The sequence below is a fragment of the Malus domestica genome, chromosome 10 (genome assembly GCF_042453785.1).
Source record: "Malus domestica chromosome 10, GDT2T_hap1".
Lineage (NCBI taxonomy): Eukaryota > Viridiplantae > Streptophyta > Magnoliopsida > Rosales > Rosaceae > Malus > Malus domestica.
In genome coordinates, this window is record NC_091670.1 from 24995259 (window position 1) to 25014025 (window position 18767).

General features: G+C 38.3%; 3 protein-coding genes across 4 annotated transcripts; 2 read left to right on the plus strand and 1 right to left on the minus strand.

The window, feature by feature from the left end:
* Positions 1–6118: 6118 nt before the first annotated feature.
* On the minus strand, positions 6119–8001 carry LOC103445293 (uncharacterized). 2 transcript variants are annotated; one of them, XM_070807288.1, is made up of 2 exons: positions 7434–8001; positions 6119–6529 (listed from the first exon to the last, which is right to left on the minus strand). In XM_070807288.1, the coding sequence occupies exon 1, from the start codon at positions 7870–7872 to the stop codon at positions 7444–7446; it is 429 nt and encodes a 142-aa protein (XP_070663389.1). In that variant the 5' UTR covers positions 7873–8001; the 3' UTR covers positions 6119–6529; positions 7434–7443. The 2 variants fall into 2 exon arrangements, with proteins under 2 accessions (XP_070663389.1, XP_017190796.1); XM_017335307.3 differs by lacking the exon at positions 6119–6529 and adding an exon at positions 6915–7207.
* A 3249-nt stretch (positions 8002–11250) lies between these two features.
* Positions 11251–14830, plus strand: LOC103445292 (CMP-sialic acid transporter 2-like). The gene is made up of 14 exons (XM_008384282.4): positions 11251–11478; positions 11564–11643; positions 11735–11846; positions 11955–12034; positions 12205–12280; positions 12377–12477; positions 12585–12656; positions 13034–13082; positions 13176–13217; positions 13385–13506; positions 13622–13681; positions 13790–13838; positions 14165–14259; positions 14572–14830. The coding sequence occupies exons 1-14, from the start codon at positions 11266–11268 to the stop codon at positions 14618–14620; spliced, it is 1200 nt and encodes a 399-aa protein (XP_008382504.2). The 5' UTR covers positions 11251–11265; the 3' UTR covers positions 14621–14830.
* A 2216-nt stretch (positions 14831–17046) lies between these two features.
* Positions 17047–18661, plus strand: LOC103445291 (cysteine protease XCP1-like). The gene is made up of 4 exons (XM_008384281.4): positions 17047–17607; positions 17777–18012; positions 18098–18238; positions 18325–18661. The coding sequence occupies exons 1-4, from the start codon at positions 17142–17144 to the stop codon at positions 18538–18540; spliced, it is 1059 nt and encodes a 352-aa protein (XP_008382503.3). The 5' UTR covers positions 17047–17141; the 3' UTR covers positions 18541–18661.
* The last annotated feature ends 106 nt before the right edge of the window (positions 18662–18767 follow it).

An 18767-nucleotide genomic window follows, 5' to 3' on the forward strand; every position in this document is an offset into this window, starting at 1 on the left:
CCAACTTCTAGAGTTGATTTCTAACTCGTTACTTATCCAAACTCAGTGATTCAAAAGCCATTTTGAAGTTAGGAATGTAGAGAATAAGTTTGTACCTAGTAGGAGCCCATATGTGGTCGAGGTTGATTGGAAAAAATGGGTTGAAAGTGACCAAATGGTCATGGTCCTTGACTGAAAAACGTGCAAGTTCTTTTTCTTCTTGAGTTTTATGGGTAAAACCATACGTTCAAAACACAAACAAGAGATCAATATCAACCCATAGAAGTGAAATGAAGGTTCTAAGGGTTTCTCGAGGCTTACCTAAGCCATGAATGGCCTGAAAATCATTATGTCGAACTCGCCGAGTCGACCTTCCGAGTTGGTGAGTCAAAACTTGTCTACACCAGACTTCAAGGACATGGTTGTGATCGTGGGATTGAGATGAACACAATGGTGTAGTTGGTTTGTCACGTTTGTGAGTTTTGGTGTGTTTTTGTGAAGGTTGCAGAGAGGAAGAGGAAGCTCGGCGAGGGAGAGAGAGAGAGTGATGTGAGGTTGCTTTTCTGATTGGGGGACAGAAATGAGGGAGAGATGGGATAGGTGAGGGAGTAAATAATGGAGGAGGGTGCACAAGATGGACTAGGTAGAGGCTAGGGATAGTCTTTAGACTTTTGTATAGAAAAGAGTATCGAAAATCTATTCGGAATAGTATTTTCGTACTGATAATATTTACGTACACCTGCAACAACGTGTACATTTAAATGCGATAGTGGGAAATAAAAAGGAAAGCGATAACAATAAGTCCACATCACTTGCCAATAAGGGCATAATCGTCAAATTACATATTCGGGGAGAAATTACATATGAAAATTAGGGATAGGTTGTCACAATCTACCCCTTTATAAAAATTTTGACCTCGAAATTTCAATAATGACTACCATCAAAGCCATAAAACAGACGTGGATACATATCTCGCATACGCTCTTCTGTCTCTTAAGTGGCTTCTTCCACTGAGTGGTTCATCCACAAAACCTTCACCATCTGCACGGTCTTGTTCCTAAGAACCTTATCTTTCCAGTCAAGAATAGTCACTGGAACCTCATCATAGTGCATAATGTGTTTCATGTATCGATGTTACTGAGGTACGTTTCTGATCCGTCACACGTAATCCCTCCTCAGCCACTGGAGATCAATCCAGATTTGACCTATAATGAGGTTCCAGTGATTATCCTTGATTGCAAGGATAAGCTTCTTAGGAACAAGACCGTGCGGATGGTGAAGGTTTTATGGAGGAACCACTCAATGGAGGAAGCCACTTGGGAGACAGAAAAGCGTATGCGAGATATGTATCCACGTCTGTTTTATGGCTTTGATGATAGTCAGTATTGAAATTTCGGGGATGAAATTTTTATATCAGGGGTAGATTGCAACATCTCACATCGCCCATGGGAGTGATCCTTAAATGTATATTCCCATCCCTACCTAGCACGATACCTTTTGGGAGCTCACTGGATTCGGGTTCCGTCAGAACTCTGAAGTTAAGCGAGAAGGTGGCCAGAGCACTCCCATGATGGGTGACCCACTGGGAAGTTGCTCGTGAGTTCCCAGAAACAAAACCGCGAGGGTGTGGTCAAGGCCCAAATCGAACAATATCGTTCTACGGTGGTGAAGCGGGTCCGAGAAGTGGTTCGCCCCGGGCTGGGATGTGACAATATATTATATAAGGTCCAAGTCAAAATTATTCTGGCAATTAAGTTAATTTTAATTAAGATTAGTTGAATTTTTCTAATATTAATTGGAATTTTTCTACTTATACTCAACTACACATCTAAGTTTACCATGTAAATAAGAGTTTGTTACAGTCCTATTAGATTAGGAATGTGATTATGTAAATCCTAACATATCTAGGATATCCTTATGAGATTCTACCATATCTCTTAAGACTAGATATTATCCTATTAGGGTAAGAAATTAACCTTCCTTACTACTATAAATAAAGGCATAATGAAGTGAGATTACACACCTCACAATTACACATCTCTACCTTCTCTCTCTATGTGCAACACCCCCTTTCTCTATATGGCCTCCATAATTGTTCAGTAAATTATGCCTACAACACATTGTCAACACGCTTTTAACACTGCGTTAAGAGAGTTTGATCTTCAATCAGGGGAGTATAACGTTTTAATCATTCTTTATATGATTAATTTATTATTTTATTGAATTGCTACATGCTATTGATTCAATTTAATATTTCTTTTGTTGATACAACGCATTAGAGATGCAATTCCGGTTTTCCGAGAAGGATCTTCTACAAATTCAAAGGCTTTTGTCGTTTTCTGCCAATTAGGTACGCTTAAAATAAAGGAAGATACTTGAAACGACCATGAAGCATGAACCCCCTACATTTACATTTACCTTCCAATATATATATATATATATATATATATATATATATATATATATATATATATATATATATATATGTTTCATGCATTGTGCAATTTTTTTCTATGTGGAATTTGTGAGTCAAATAATCAAAATAAAATAGAAGCAATTTTGGTTTTTTTCCACCCTAATCGAGAAAACAAGGGAACCAAGCAGCCTTTTTGGGTTTGCTATGCGCGAGAACCAAGCCCACTAGATGGGCCTTCATTCTTTGCTAGGCTTCAAGCCCTGATTCCCTTTGGGTTCTGAAAACCCTAAAACTAAAACTTGAAAAAATAAAATAAAATAAAAAGAAAAATGCGCTGAAGCCACGATTTGAAGCTGCGCTCACGCCAAGCCAAGCCGAGCCGCTTAGTTTATGAGCCAAGTCTAAAACCCAAATATAGAACATATACGACGTCATTTTTGGCGTTGTCTCCTTCGTCGCACCTAACACCAGCTCACCTGCAGTCGAACTTTAGCATCTCCAAGAAAGTTCAGGTGACCTACAATGATTGGAAGTTGTCCCCGACCTCGAAACCTCGAGATTTACTTCGAAATCTCGATGCTGTTTTGGAGACTCTTCTCGAATCTCACTGGTTTTTGGAAACACCATCGATGTCGAGAAGGTTCTCCATTGAAGAATCCATGTGTTTCTGACAAATCCCAGCTTGTTTCCAGTTTGAAACCATCGAGATTAGGGCGCCGTCGTAGAGCTACTCCGGCGAAACCCACACCCAGCATCGCTGGGCTTTTTCTCAGGACACCCTATCCTTTATTTATTTATTTTCGGCTTGCTATTAACTCGGCCCAAAAGCCCAACTGGGTTATTTTTCTTTTTCTTTACTCAATCATCTTCATAGCAGCTGGGCTACTAGCCAGCATGCTAATGGGCTGTTTTGTAGCCATGTCCTCGAGGCCCAACAGGCATACAACTTTGCTGCAGGGCCTTGACTTGTGACTTTGCAACCGGCCAATACGTGTTGGGCTGCGTCCTTTTTCTCTTTTTGACCCGATGCCATATTTTGGCATCCCGTGCTTTTTAACCATACCAAATATTTTTGGGGCATTTTTTGGTTAACGCTTATTAAGCTATAATTCACTTGTCGCTTGACCCGCTGCCAATTAAAGTTAATAAGACCAACATGTCATCATTTTGCTTCCACGATCGACCCCGTTTGGTCTCGATTTATTAAATTAATTAAAAGTGACCAGTAGTCCATTAATCTGACAAGAAATCCAAAATTATTGACATGAAGATCACTTTTGGAGATTAACGATTCAATAATTTATTTTTCTTCTTTGAACAGTTGACATCCTTTCGTAGTCCCAAATCACTCACACTTGAGTTCCCGAATTAACTCAAATCCATTCACGTAAATTAGTACCTTGTATTTTGTGTTCTTACAAAACCTTTCTTTTATGAACTAACCGTTCATAAACTAAATTGAACTTGTAGTTTCGAATTTAATGCCTTTGAAACCCAAAGTTTTCATAAAACAAATACACCCATGAAAACCCGAAGTTTTTCATGAAAACCATGTCTTGAACTCGAATGTTCTAACTTTGATGCTTATGGATGATTCATTCCCATAGCACCAATCACAATCTTGTTCCCTCCAATTTAGTGGATTGTCGAACCGTCACAAGTTCGATTTCCCTTATTTGGACGTTTCCATCAGAAACCACTTTATGTGGGTATAAGACGTGAATCTCCACTTGACTATCAAGTAGCTGAGAAACCATTGAAGCCAACAAAGGCATGGAATAGCTGAATAAGCATCCGTCATGCTCTTAATTCGAAGACTTATGCCCAAAGCATTACAAACGGAAGCGCCTCCCGAACGAGGATTTCATGGTTCTTTGGCTCGATCCTACGGACCATCTGATCATGCGAGATATTGCCTGAAACACACCAAGATTACGTCCTTGAATGAGTACGATTCTGAAGTTTATAAATCCGATCGAATTTTGATTAGAGAATAATTTTCTCGTCCTTCCATGTTTCTAACTCGCTCTTGAAGTAGCAGTGTAGAAAGCGGAAGTTTACCAAATTCTTGGATCTGATTACTGCAAAAAATGTGAGAAAACAGTATAGACTCAGCTTTGACTGGAGTCTACCGAATGGTGATGCCCTGCTTTGGCAGGGATGCACCGAAGGGCATGTTTTGCTTTGGCAGAGATGAACATATGGTCATCCTAAGATAATGCCAGCCCAACCGAGTCTTTATGATTGAAGGACTTTAAAGGCATCCTTATGATTGAAACCCTCTTACACCGTTAGAAAACACTAACTGCTCACTAACCCTTCCTTGTTGACATATATTCAGTTTGGTTAGACGTCACTATACTCAACAATCAGTGACACCTTTAGTCTGGTTAAATAGCAAAGGAACCGTAGAACCTGCCTAGCTTATGAGACCTTCAGTTTGGTTAAACAACACTTTCTTATCTTCGTTCGTTATCTATCCAAGTCTCAGCCAGCAAAGAGTTTCTAATTTTTCTCACCAAAAGAGGTCACCTTATCAACTTCCTAGCGAAGTGAGGTATTCTATGATTGGTTACTCCGAGGTTTTTCAAGATTTAGCATTCATTATGCTGAATGACTTTCATCTTAAAGTCACTCATTCATTTTGAGTACCTTTTTCGTACAATCTAATTTGGGTTAACGCACTTATATTTTAATGAATATAGTTAAAGCCAACGAACCGGGTGCAAAGGATTTTGAACTTCATAGCGAGACTAGCAACCTTATTTTTAAGTTCTAAGAACCCTAGGCCAAGAGTGTTCCTTCTTCAGCCGTAGTCCCTTAATCCAGAAGTCAGCAGTGTGATTCGACATCAACACTATATACATCTTACTTGCCTATTTCAACTCGGTGGCGAGTTGGCACTTCCGCACCAACTGCAAAAATGACGTAATTAGCTCTTAGTTACTCAGTCTGGGCGCTACATATACTTGGTAATTTTTTGGATTAACACCATGACCACCCTTCCACTTGGGTAGCTTGGCGTCCTCCTTCCCAACTTCTCCCACCAGCTCTTTTTTTCAATTTGTATATGCTTTAAGGCCAGCCATGGATATATTTGAAGGAACTTGAGAGAGAGGAGCATGAAATTGCAGTTGCACAGAGAGAGGGACATAGCTAGAGAGAGAAAGAGAGGGCTGTCCAAAGGGGAGGGTGAAATTGTGGTTTGCTTCTATAATATTAACCTAATTGTCAGAAAAGGAAAGGGATTCTCTCCGGATCCCTTCCTCTTAATCCACCAAATCAGTGGATCCATGCTATTGAAATTTGATCCAACGACTACAAACAGGAGTCCACTTTAAAAGTTATAATAACTTTAACCGTTGGATCAAATTTCAAAGACACGAATCCACTGATTTGATGGATTAGGAGGAAGGGATCCGGAGAGGATCCCTTTCCGTCAGAATAATGTTGGTAGTAAAAGGGTTGAAATTTGATGATTAATTAGCATTTGGCAGCTCAGCCATTACCAATTGACCCTCCAATAATTGTCAACTATTTAGTCGGTGCAATCCAATCCTGGGATCCATGTGCCATACAGGATTTGGTCACAAACTCAAAATTCCAAAATTAAATAATTAATAAGTTTTATTTACACTAATAACTCATCAGTAGTTCCTTACTTTTTTTATGTGTTTGAAAAAATAATGAGCAACAGAACATACACCGACACTTCCTACTCGGTTGTGGGAACTGGCTTGTCTTCAATTATTGTTATTTTTCTCAAAAATCCAAAGGAATTTAATCCTTACAAAGCATGCAAACCCCACCATGCAAAATCAGATACGAATTCCAGGACAGGAGATGAGTCTTCATGGAGTAATCTTTGTCTGGAAAACTTGGTTTCCATCGTGCTCGCTTGCATTCATACCAAATAATGCACCGCGTCGGTTCAGCATTTTAAGAATGCATTGATAATTTGTCAGTACGTTCTGCTAGCAACAATTATATTAGCATATAACGACATTTGGTTCTTTTATAAAACGCGTACGTTTGTTCCATAACCTAATCGTCCATTGGCAGTGGTATTCAACGATTTCGACTACGCCACCGACGCCCCATCCTGGCCATATTGCTTTGTTTCTGGAATTTATTCTGACCATTTACCAAAGAAACAAAAGAGAATCTTAAAAACGTGGTCCATTGATAAAAAAACAGAAACGAAATGTAAACTTAGACGTTCTGAATTTCGATCATTACAAATGCATGTAATATGAGTGGTTACGCACCGGTGTTCGAATTTATTTTAAGATATTGTATCCTATGAAGGACTGGACTGTAGAGATTCTCTACTTTTTTTTTTTTCTTTTTTTTTTTTGAAAGGAGCAAACTTGAGTCCAAAGGCACGCATCCCACGTCTTAGATCTACCAATATTGGAATTGACTTTTCATCACTTAAAATCCTAACTTTCTTAATAGATAATGATTGAATTAAGCAAGATCTCAAGGAGGAAGAAGAGGAAGAAGAAAGAACAGCTAATTTATAAATAATTCATTTACTATATATTAACTAGCACATAAATTAACACTTACAAATAATAGGAGAGAATATGCAAAAATAATTGCTTCGTAATTAAAAAAAATAAAAATAATAACATGATATTTAGTATTTACTAATCAATAAAATGCTCCCTAATTTTATGATGATAAGCAGCAACCTCTGCAATCTCCATTGTTGGATCAAACCACGTCTGCATTTGCCAACCACTCCTTCAACTTTCCACAAATTGCAGAGAACCCTCAGACCACCATTAATTTTTCAACCCGACCCCTCTATAACAACAATCCCACATGGCACAAAGATAAGAACATCAAAAAACAACAACATAGTCTAATTACATTGGTACAAATGATCTTCATGTTTGGAACAACAACAAAGATTAACATTAACAAGTAGTACTTTTTGATGATCTGCTATCGAATTTTTGGACCGTCGAATCTCTTATTAATTCCAAAAAGGACCCAACTTTCTGGATTAATTTCAAAAACCAACACTTACCCATGAAATCTCAGCCGTAAACTTTCTTGGTTTTGGTCCTCCCATCGTCAAAATTGTACCTGTAAGTTTGTGGCAGGCTTCCGACATCAGAGCCCACGAGTTTCTTGAGCTCCGACCGGACTTTGTAGAACACATGCCTCCAGCTTCCTCTGTTGTCGGATCCAAGCACTTTGGTTTCTTCCTCGTTCATCTCCAGATCCTGGGCAAAAATGGGTTTCCTGGACATGATCCATGCCCAGCTCTGGACCCACCATTTTCTAATGGATCCTCCGGCGTACTCTCCCATGGCGGAAACCGATTTCGACCGGCTTAGTGCCCATGAGGTTGCAGGTGAAGAGATGGGCTGGAGCTTCAGGGACAGAGACGACAGCCGCCTGCGCAGCCCGGGCTGCTCTGTTAATTGTTCCTGAGAAACTGGAAGTGAATGATTTGCGGGCATTTTTCTGAGAAATCGAGCTCTGAGAAAATGGAGAAAACCAGAGGAGGATGAGGAGGAAATGTGGTTTGTGGGGGTTTTGTTTTTGTGTTATTTTGAAGGTGGTGTGTGTGGGGTGGTGAAATGTAGCGTTCACAGCTCCATCACAGGCTGTTCTTATTCGTGATGTGTGGGGCCACGGTGGGGTCCATGGAGTTTCTTTTCAATTTGTATTTCTTCTCTCTGCATTTTACAGCTTTTTGTTTCTCCTCCTGTGATGCGGGACAGGGTGTGTGGGGGAGTTTCTCAGCGTTGTTGGGAGATTTTATTAATATTTTTTTCTTGATAATTTAAGGGCTTAATTTAGGGTTTAACTCCACAATACTATAATTAAATAGGTGAAATCATGCCTTGCTCTTTTAATTTAGACTTGTTTTTGGCAAATATAGTGAGTATTTTGTTTACAGCTTGTCAAGAATTAGGGGCAACCAACTACTCTAATTAACGAGAAATTATTAGGAATCAAATATAAATACACGTATCTGTATCTTTTGATCACACTATTAAAGGTGAAAATCCACTACATAAGTCTACTTGAGTCACAATAAGTCCAACGTGCATTATAATTGAAGTGAATTCGTAATACCAAGTTTTACCATGTCACATGTTTTGTGTTCGAGAATGGATCACTTCATCTTTACAACAACTGTTACAAAATAATATGATTCTTATATTTTAATCTGACCGTATCTCATCAGTTGTCTTTATCAAACAACTCTACTTAAATTTCCATCCACACATTCTTACCATGCATGACTAAGCAACCATTTTTCATCTTTCAATTTCTTGATTTTCTTTTATAGGTCAAAATTCTTGTTGCTTTAGGGTTAAAAAGGATGGAATTGGATGGGTTGTTGCTTACCCAATCATTGTGATGAGGATGCAGTCATCATTGTAAATATCATAATATACATCGACATCTTAAGTTACTAGAACAAAGAATATCACCCAATATTTTGGCATGAAATGGTTGGTTGACATAAAAACAAACAGAAAAAGGATAAGATAATAAAACGATAACTTGGGAGTTAAGAGTAGCAAAAGGCACAGTTTTTAGCAATTTATCACTTTCGTCCCTAAAACGTGGGGAGGAGGAGGAGGGGGAGGAGGAGGAGGAGGAGGGGGAGGACGAGGAGCCAGAGTGTGAATGCGGGGACCACCTTTGAGTTGTCGGTTGTAAAGTCTGGATCTGCTGCTTGCAAATTACATGAGTCATTCTCTCATTAATCCCTCTCTATTTTAACATTGCTTGCAATGTTGTTTAATTACTGATTTAAACATGTTTATTTTAATTTTAATTTTAATTTTATTATTATTAAGTGGAGGGTACGTTTCAAAACTATTACAATAATTTAGGAGAGGAGAAAGTTTCAAACCCGGGACATATAAGCAAAAACTCAACACTCTATCCACTAAGATATTGGACCACATGCACTTAAACATGTTTATCTAATAAGTAATAACACGCGTCTTGCTAGCACGACACATGGTATAAAAACATGACAAAGGTTGACATTGTGATTTAAGAAAGATTGCGTGTATTCAAAGTTTATATCTAAATTACGGTTGACAGTTTGTGTTAATAGGTTGTGTGGATGAGTTGCCGACTCATTTATAATCGTGTTGTCTTCTAGTTAACCCTTTTGTAATCGTTTAATTTTCAAATTAATCACTGTGTGAAGTAAATGAAAACTTATAAATTTATAATGTTAAATTTCCTTCCTTTAGTTCTTAATTTGACCTTGTATTTATATAGTTAAATTTCACATAGTTACATGCACTTACCTACAATGAGAATTTCATTGTATCGGTGTCTCAAGTCAATCATATATTGTTAACATTATGTAATTGACTTGATATACCATTACAGTGACATCCTCGTAACATGAAAGTCGATTGAAATTCAAGACATATCTATGATACAAAGAAATGAAATTGAAGAATTTGTGTTGTTATTTGCTCGATGAGAGTGAAATGAAAATGAAGAAATTAAAAAGATGTAACATATAAGATTTTTGTTTTGTGATCACAAATTGTAGAAATTGAAAAGGATACAAAACTCGTGTTTTATGCACATTTTGGTTACTTGATAAGTGACAAGTAAATTTCCACAAACATTAACACATTTTAAAAGGTCCCCTTAAACTACTGAAAACTATGTGAGAATTAAACAATGAGCTATAAGTTTTCTTCTTCCTCCCTAATTTCTGCTATGTCTCTGAGTCTCTCTCGACTCTCACCTCTCTCTTTCGGGTCCCCAAAAGAAATCTTCATGTTCACACCGAATTGCTATTTTCTAATTAGCATGTAATTTGACATTTGTTTAGTAGAGTATACCTTAATAAATGGGACTTTCAAAGGGGATGCTACTTACCTTCTGCTCTACCTTTTCAGCTTTCATTTTCGTCATACAATTGCGCGATAATTGAAATTGTTTAATTTTTAGAAAATAGATGATTTAGATCATCATGCAACATTATAAGATGAAAATAAGAGCTGAGAAGATAACCTTTAAGGTTATTAACATTTCTCTTTTCTCTCTACGTAGGCCGGCCCCTAGGAGGAGATTCACTAACATCAATCTTTCTCCTAGGTCACTCATCTCCTCTTCACATCACATATTGGTGTGGAGAAATTAGAGGTTCCCTCTTTTAGGAACTTTGGAGATTTTATTTCATCATTCAAATCCAAGGAGCCAAGGAATGAAGGCCCTCCCTTAGGTAATTAACCTTTTCAAATTCAAAGAGGAATCAATAAAGGTGTAATGAAATCTCTTCCCTATTCATGTATATTGAGGTTGAGTTTTGGTTTACCACCTACTAGGATTTGAATTTTCATGATTAAAAGATTAGTTTTTGAGTTCATGTTAACTAATTTCCGCATTTAATCCTATTGTAAGATTCATGAGTACTCATAGTTCATCTAAACATAGTTATCCTTCATTTGGAAGATTATTCATTCTAGTCCAACCCTCTACCAGACGAGACTATATTAAGTTATCATATTCAAGTCAATTATAACATAAAAAGTGCTACTCTTACCACATATTAGTACCATCTCTCTAATAGAGATGAGACCTGCATATGTTGGTGGGCCCTATGCTTTATTAAAGAAATGATACAAATAATGATACAAATATATGGTAAGTGTACTCTATAAACATTAAACATGTTCTGAATGCATATAGAAACCTCCTTAGATAAAGGTAAGCGATTTCCGCACCCATATTTTCACTTCACGCACTCTTCTTTATTTATGAATTATCAAAATTCATAAATTAACAGGAGTGCGCGGAAACCAAATAACCGATTTCTGTTTCTTATTGGGCTTGGGTCATTTCATCTGCCCTTTCGGATTATGGATTTTAGCAAGAAAACGCGGTCCATTAGCGAGTTCAGACCAAAAAGGAAAGAACAGCCTCAAACGACGTCGTCTCCGTCGGTTTTATTCTTCCTTGTGGCTCACTCTGCAGTGTCCTCCAATGGCTGTGGGGATCTGAAAACCATCAAAATTTACACAAAGAAAACCAAACAGAGCGTAGCAATGGAGTACAGGAAGCTCAAAGATCAGGTAATTTCCATATAAGTTACCAGATTTCTTGCTATAATCCTCAAATTTTCAACCTTTTTTCATTACCAATTTGATCCAATTGCAGGATCAAGACGAATCTTCAGCCCCCCAAGACCTCGAAAGCTTGCGGGTCAAGCCAGTGGATCTCACCAAGTGGAAGCTCAAGTGTGCCCAACTTTTCTATTTCTTCCAATTAACTCAAATCTTTGGTATTTTTAATTTAATTTGATTAGTGGTATTGGGTTGATTGGAATAGGTCGGCTGTTACGATAGCTCTGACCGTTTTCACGAGTTCACAAGCAATATTGATTGTGTGGTCGAAGCGGGCTGGGAAGTATGAATACAGTGTCACCACTGCAAATTTCTCGGTGAGTACTGAGGCAGATGAAGCTACAGTGTACGTTAAAGTTTAGGAAGTTATGCTTTGTAATGTGGCTTTTCGCTTGACTTGAAATGGGTTGTGTTTTGGGAATTAGGTGGAGGCTTTGAAGTGTGCAATATCGCTTGCTGCTTTGGCACGAATCTGGAGCAATGAAGGTGTTACTGAAGATAACAGGTCTTTACTTTTTGTATAACTTGTGCATTGTTGCTGAGTTATAGTGATGTTACGGGAGAAATCGATTCTGTTCATTGTATAATGTTTTGGGTATTGATGAATGACTGTAATAAGCGGCGTAAAGGGATTTAAACCCGAAGTTACATGATTGTATTCTGTCTTTGAATTAGGTTGAGTGCAAAGCTGGATGAAGTTATTGTATACCCCATTCCGGCATTTCTTTACCTAATCAAGAATTTGCTTCAGGTTGGTTGCGGTAGTATGTTTTCTTTTGCATCAGTGTGTTTGGTCTTTTTACTTTCTGAAGTGTGATTGCATCTAGCGCTCATTTGTATGTGGCAGTATTATATCTTTGCGTACGTGGATGCTCCGGGTTATCAAATACTGAAGAACTTCAACATTATCAGTACTGGAATTTTATACAGAATCATACTCAAGAGAAAGTAAGTAAATACGACTAAGCTAAGCTGCCTAGTTTGTGTGCTGCTATATACTGTTGACTGAAGATACAGTTCTTATGAGCTTTTTTTTCCACCTGTATTTACTGCAGGTTAAGTGAGATTCAATGGGCCGCTTTCATTATACTATGTGCAGGGTGCACTACGGCACAACTGAACCCAAAGTAAGTGTCATAACTGCCATATTTTTCCACGCAGTAATCTGATTGAATTTATGATGAGTTTGTCTCTCAGCAGACTGCTGTTACTTGTTGGCTTTTCAACCTCAAGAAATCCTATCATGTGATTGATCCATGGTGCATCTCATGTGGATGATAGGGAGTTAATTTTATTGAATTCATGGAGGAACTCAAGTCATATATATCCTGCATATTTTCTCTAGGTTAAAAAGTTAAACTCGTCTGCCGATATTGCGATTCCTTAGTTATATATGAAAATCAGAGCGCAGAGAACACTGTTCACCGCTTTTTAATTGTTATTTTATAGAAGTTTCAGCTTGAGTTAGTTCAATAACTTTGTTAAAATGGCATTACGTTTGCAGATCTGACAGTGTTCTCCAAACTCCATTCCAAGGCTGGGTGATGGCCATTGTGAGTTCTCAACATTTTGAGAGTCTTAATCTGATTTGTTTATTTTTGTTATTTCCCCCCTTTTATAGCTTGCCATGTTTGTTTTTGTAACAGGTGATGGCACTTTTAAGTGGTTTTGCTGGAGTATACACCGAGGTGACTTTTTAAGTAACAGCTTGTTCTCCGCTTCTTGTTTAAAGCATCACAAAATGTGCAAATGGCTAACCCAGCATACTCAATTTTATCAAAATTTGGGTTTAGATTTGTCACTAATGGCTTTTAAAACACTATGGTTGACTAAATATTCTATATAATATTGGCAGGCCATAATGAAAAAGCGTCCTGCAAGGAATATAAATGTGCAGAACTTCTGGATGTACGTGTTTGGCATGGCCTTCAATGCTGTTGCTATACTGGTTCAAGATTTTGATGCAGTGATGAACAAGTAAGTTAATCTCTGTTTTCCATTTCTGATTATTCTCTTTTGTTGGGTCTATTGCTTTACCAGTTATTTTTGTGTTCATTGCTAAAATATCCTGCCTTTGAAAATGCGTTTTCAGGGGATTCTTCCACGGATACTCTTTTATTACAGTTCTCATGATTTTCAACCACGCACTCAGGTCGATTATGTATCCTCTTTTCTTATCAATTAACCAATGGCTGTTTGCTTGTTATGCATATTCCCTATCGTGTTTCTATTTGATTGCTTATATTTGTTCCCTTTGCAGTGGTATCGCTGTGTCTATGGTTATGAAGTATGCTGATAATATTGTGAAGGTAAGACTATGAATTACAACTTTGATTTTGGGGAAGCATTCACTGAAGTACTTTTACATGCTTCTTTATAATGGCCTATAATTATGCTTAGGCATCCTATTACAAAATTCTCACATTTAATTTGATTTACATACATGAAATTACGGAAAGTGGAGGGGTTTATGGGGCTGCTGTCTTTTAAATCTTTGTAGATGGCCTACTTATGCTAACAATATGCATTTCATATATTGTGGGTTTTAAAATTATGAGACATTTGTTGGAATCACACCTTGAATATTTCCTGGCCTTCTACGAAAATTCGATCTTAATTTAGCTACTTTCTGCAGGTGTATTCTACTTCAGTGGCAATGCTTCTTACAGCAGTTGTTTCTGTGTTTCTATTTGGCTTTCATCTATCCCTCGCCTTTTTCCTTGGCTCGACGTAAGTTTCCTCTGCTCACATGAAACATCTATGTTCTATACTTATATCGTCAATTAGTTGAGTCCTACAGATCCATTCAATTCTGTCATGTGCCATGCCATATGTATTGGGTTGGGAGTGGCTTGGCCATAATCAACTTGTCAAAATGTATTTTTGACAATTTGGTAGTAGGTGTCTGTATTTTGATTGATATTCTCAAAACCGTCACTGATCTCAAATAGTTACCATTTTTCACAATAAGAGTAAGGGAAACATCAGTTTAGCCATCATGAGAAATACAATAGCTGATCTATGCTTCTTTCTTGTTTCCAGCGTTGTCTCGGTTGCGGTTTATCTGCATTCAATTGGAAAGGTTAGGTAATGACGACCTCATTTCGCCATCTCCGCCTAGTTCTACAGTCAGTGTAAAGGATTATGTTACTCAGATATTTTTGTCTTGCTCCATTCAAATTATTCATATATGTCATGAATACTTATTCAAAATTCAGATTAGATTGACAAGTAACATACTCGTCTCCTGTAATTTGTGTTCAATTCATTCAATACTTGTGGGTTCAAGGTTAGTTTTCCATAGGTACTTCAAATTTCTTGTAGAATTTCATCGACCGACATTTGCCTTTAGTTGTGATTGTTGATGAGTTCCATTTGTAAAACATAATCAATTGACATTTCATCGATCGACATTTAAATTAATATTTCAACAAAAATAAGGTTGTAAGAGATCTTCAATCTACTCATGTTCTGGTGTAAATTTCTGTGAAATCACTTGTTCTAATTACTTTTGACAGCCACTGGATTGGAACTTACCATCAAAACAACCAAGTTGTATGGATTACAGTTCTGTCCCGTTTGCTCTCTCTCTCTCTCTCTCTCTCTCTCTCTCTCTCTCTCTCTCTCTCAGAGTTCTTCTTTCCGTTGTGTGTCTTTTCCGTTTCTTCAACCCTTGACGCCAACGACCCTACCTGAAGCCAGGGTCGGTGGCAGTCCCCTACTTTTCCTCTTTCGTTTTCCCTTAGCTGGCATTTCCCCCTGCTGTCCGTCCCGATCTTCCCTGTCCTCTACCCCTCCCCTTCTTGCCTTTGATTTCACAATCCTCAGCCCTCGATTCCGATCTCCCCTTCCTTTCACTCCCTGCTGTCCATCAACCCCCTGATCATGATTCTCATTACCCCAACCTCTACCCTTCCCACTTGGCTCCGTCCTTCCTTGAACCCACATCAATCGAGATATGCAACCACTTATCTTCAACACGATTTGTTGTGGTTTTCTCGGAAGGTGCGTAGAGTTCCGGTTTGGGTGTTCACACCACCTCTTTACCTATGTTTGCCTTTGTTGGCACTGTTGCTTGTGGTTTGTCTTCTCCTAGTCCTGCAAGAAATTATATTTTAATAAACAGTGTCAGACCATATTTTATATCATCTCCAACCGAGGGGGCCAAAGGGCTATAGGCCAAACATGAACCCCTCAATAATTTATTATTTTAATTGAATTAATATGGCTAATTAAAAAAAAACTACCATATTAAAATAAAGTTTTCAGACATATTTTGAGTACCACTTGTCGCTAAATGAATAAGCCTTCAGATTTCTTATCTTTATATATTCTCAATAATTTTTCAGATAGTATGGAATGATGAAAAGTATGTGAGAAATGGTATAAGAATGTCTTAGGTATTTATAGGAAAAAAAATTCGTCCGAAAAAAAAAATTTCAACGGTAACCTTACATCAGCTAGCCGTTGCTAACTGGCTGGATGGAAATGGCCAGCTCACTGGCCTGATTTGGGTGTTTTGGCCCGGTGGGGCCCACAAGCCCTTTGACCTAGCCCTTGGTTGGAGACGGTTTTCGTGTCGTTTTGAGCTATTTTCAGCCCTATGACCCTTTGATCGGGTAGGTTGGAGATGGCCTAACATCTTACCCAAGAAAAAGTAATCGTATTGTTCAAAAATAAAAGAATTACCAAGGTGACTTAACTTTAAGGATTGTAGATAAGTGTATAATTTAGAAATACACCTAACAATTAGGAAAATAATTGACCACAAAAAAAAAAAAAACAATTAGGAAAAGAATTTCTAAACATTTAAAAGCGTTAGACTCAACTCAACTGTTGTTGCACCTGACATTAACGGTTAGCAAGTGAGAAATTTTTTTTCTTCTGTAATTTGATTATTAAAGTGTTTCTCGCTAACATTAACCATTGTTCGGGTGCTATCTCGAACTAAGAAAAAACGGAGAAAGGAATGTAAATCATAGCTTTGTTTAGAGACTAAGGGCTGGTTTGGTATTGCTGTGCTTTGAAAAAAAGCTGCTGTGAGAATAAGCGGCTGTGAAATAAATCAGCAGAGTGTTTGGTAAACTTTTTTGTAAAAGTGCTTTTGAAAAAAAAAAGTCTGATAGTGGGTATTTTCATTAAAGGAGCACTGTAGCTCCGTGTGCTTTGAAAAAAAACCAGTTTTCCAAAGCTGCAAATAGCAACTTCAGCTTTTTCCTTTGATTTCAGTTTATTCTCACAACAGCTTCCAAAATAAGCCCTTTTTTTTCAGTTTACCAAACACCTAAAACCTCCATAGCTTTTTTTCATGGGTGCTTTTTTTTTAAGCACCTTACTCCCAAACCACCCCTAAGGATGGCAAGCAACTCTCACCCACTTAAATGAAATCATACTTGTTTGAAGGCTTATGCTTAAACAAATGAGCTTGCTTGGGACAAAAGCCTGCCCAAAAGAACCAACCTTAAAGACTCCGTATTGTAGAAAAAAATTCCTACCACTTCACTTGAAAGCAACCTCATCACAAATATCAAACACTATATAAATCCACTCCCTCCCCTCACATTCATCCATCTCTTCCTCTCTTTGCCTCTCTCATTCTCTCGTCGAAAATAATGGCATTTTCGAAGATTTCCCTTCTTTCCTTCCTTGTACCTCTCTTTCTCGGTTCTGCTCTGGCTCACGAGTTCTCGATCGTGGGATATTCTCCCGAGGACTTGACCTGCATGGACAAGTTCATCATGCTTTTCGAGAAGTGGATATCAAAGCATGGCAAGATTTATGAGAGCATGGAGGAGAAGCTGCATAGGTTTGAGATTTTCAGAGACAACGTGAAGCACATTGATGAGAGGAATAAGAACCTCGATGTCGATAGCTACTGGCTTGGTGTGAATGAGTTTGCTGACTTGAGCCATGAGGAGTTCAAGAGCAAGTACTTGGGTCTCAAGGCTGAGTTCCCCAGAAGGAGAGAGTCTACTGGAGATTTCAGTTACCGCAATTTTGATGTAGAGGCATTGCCCAAATCCGTGGACTGGCGAAAGAAAGGAGCTGTAACCTCCATCAAGAACCAAGGTTCATGTGGTATGTGAAAATCTCTCTCTCTCTCTCTCTCTCTCTTCTTTTTTTATATGAGCCTAAGAGGATTAGGCGAAATTAGCTCCTCAGTAACAGTCGATGTAGAGTGTCAATTACCCTCTCTCTCTCTCTCTCTTTCTCTCTAAAAATATGAGTTACGATGATAAAAATGCAGGTAGCTGTTGGGCATTTTCCACTGTTGCTGCAGTTGAGGGCATAAACCAGATAGTCACAGGAAACCTAACATCCCTGTCTGAGCAGCAGCTGATAGATTGCGACAAAGCATTCAACAATGGCTGCAACGGAGGCTTGATGGATTATGCATTTGAGTTCATAATCTCCAACGGTGGGCTCCACAAGGAGGATGATTACCCCTACATTATGGAGGAAGGAACTTGTGAGGGAAAGAAGGTAAAACATATATTTTCAGATCAAAATTTAGCTATCAGCGGATCATCGCTGTTCTTAATCTTACGTTTGATTTTGTTATCTTCAGGCGGAGTCAAACGTAGTGACTATCACCGGGTACCAAGATGTGCCGGAAAACAACGAGCAAGCTCTCCTCAAGGCACTGGCAAACCAGCCTCTCAGCGTGGCTATTGAGGCTTCTGGCAGAGATTTCCAGTTCTATAGCGGGGTGAGCTAGTGTCCATACAGAGTTTTATTAATGCCTAAGATACATTAATTATTTACTAATCGAAGGACGGACTGTTGGTTTTTCAGGGGGTTTTCAACGGGCGTTGTGGAACCGAGCTAGATCACGGTGTAGCAGCGGTCGGGTATGGAACTCAGAAGGGGTTAGATTACATCATTGTGAAGAACTCATGGGGGCCAAAGTGGGGAGAAAAGGGATACATAAGGATGAAGAGGAACACGGGGAAACCAGAAGGAATCTGTGGTATTAACAAGATGGCTTCATATCCTACCAAAAAGAAATGATGTGTTGAATTGGATGTCCCCTGATGACCGAAAACCATTGTTTTTCCTTTTCTTTTCTTCTGTGTTCTACTTCCAAAAGTGATGAATTTTCAATAAAATGGCAAAGAAATTCATGATAAAATACAACATTTTCCATTGGCCAGTAGAAAGTAGAAAAACCGGATGCATTTGGCAGAAAAAAAGTTAAAGAGTGCTAGTGCGTTGTTTGGCAAAAAAAAAAAATTAAA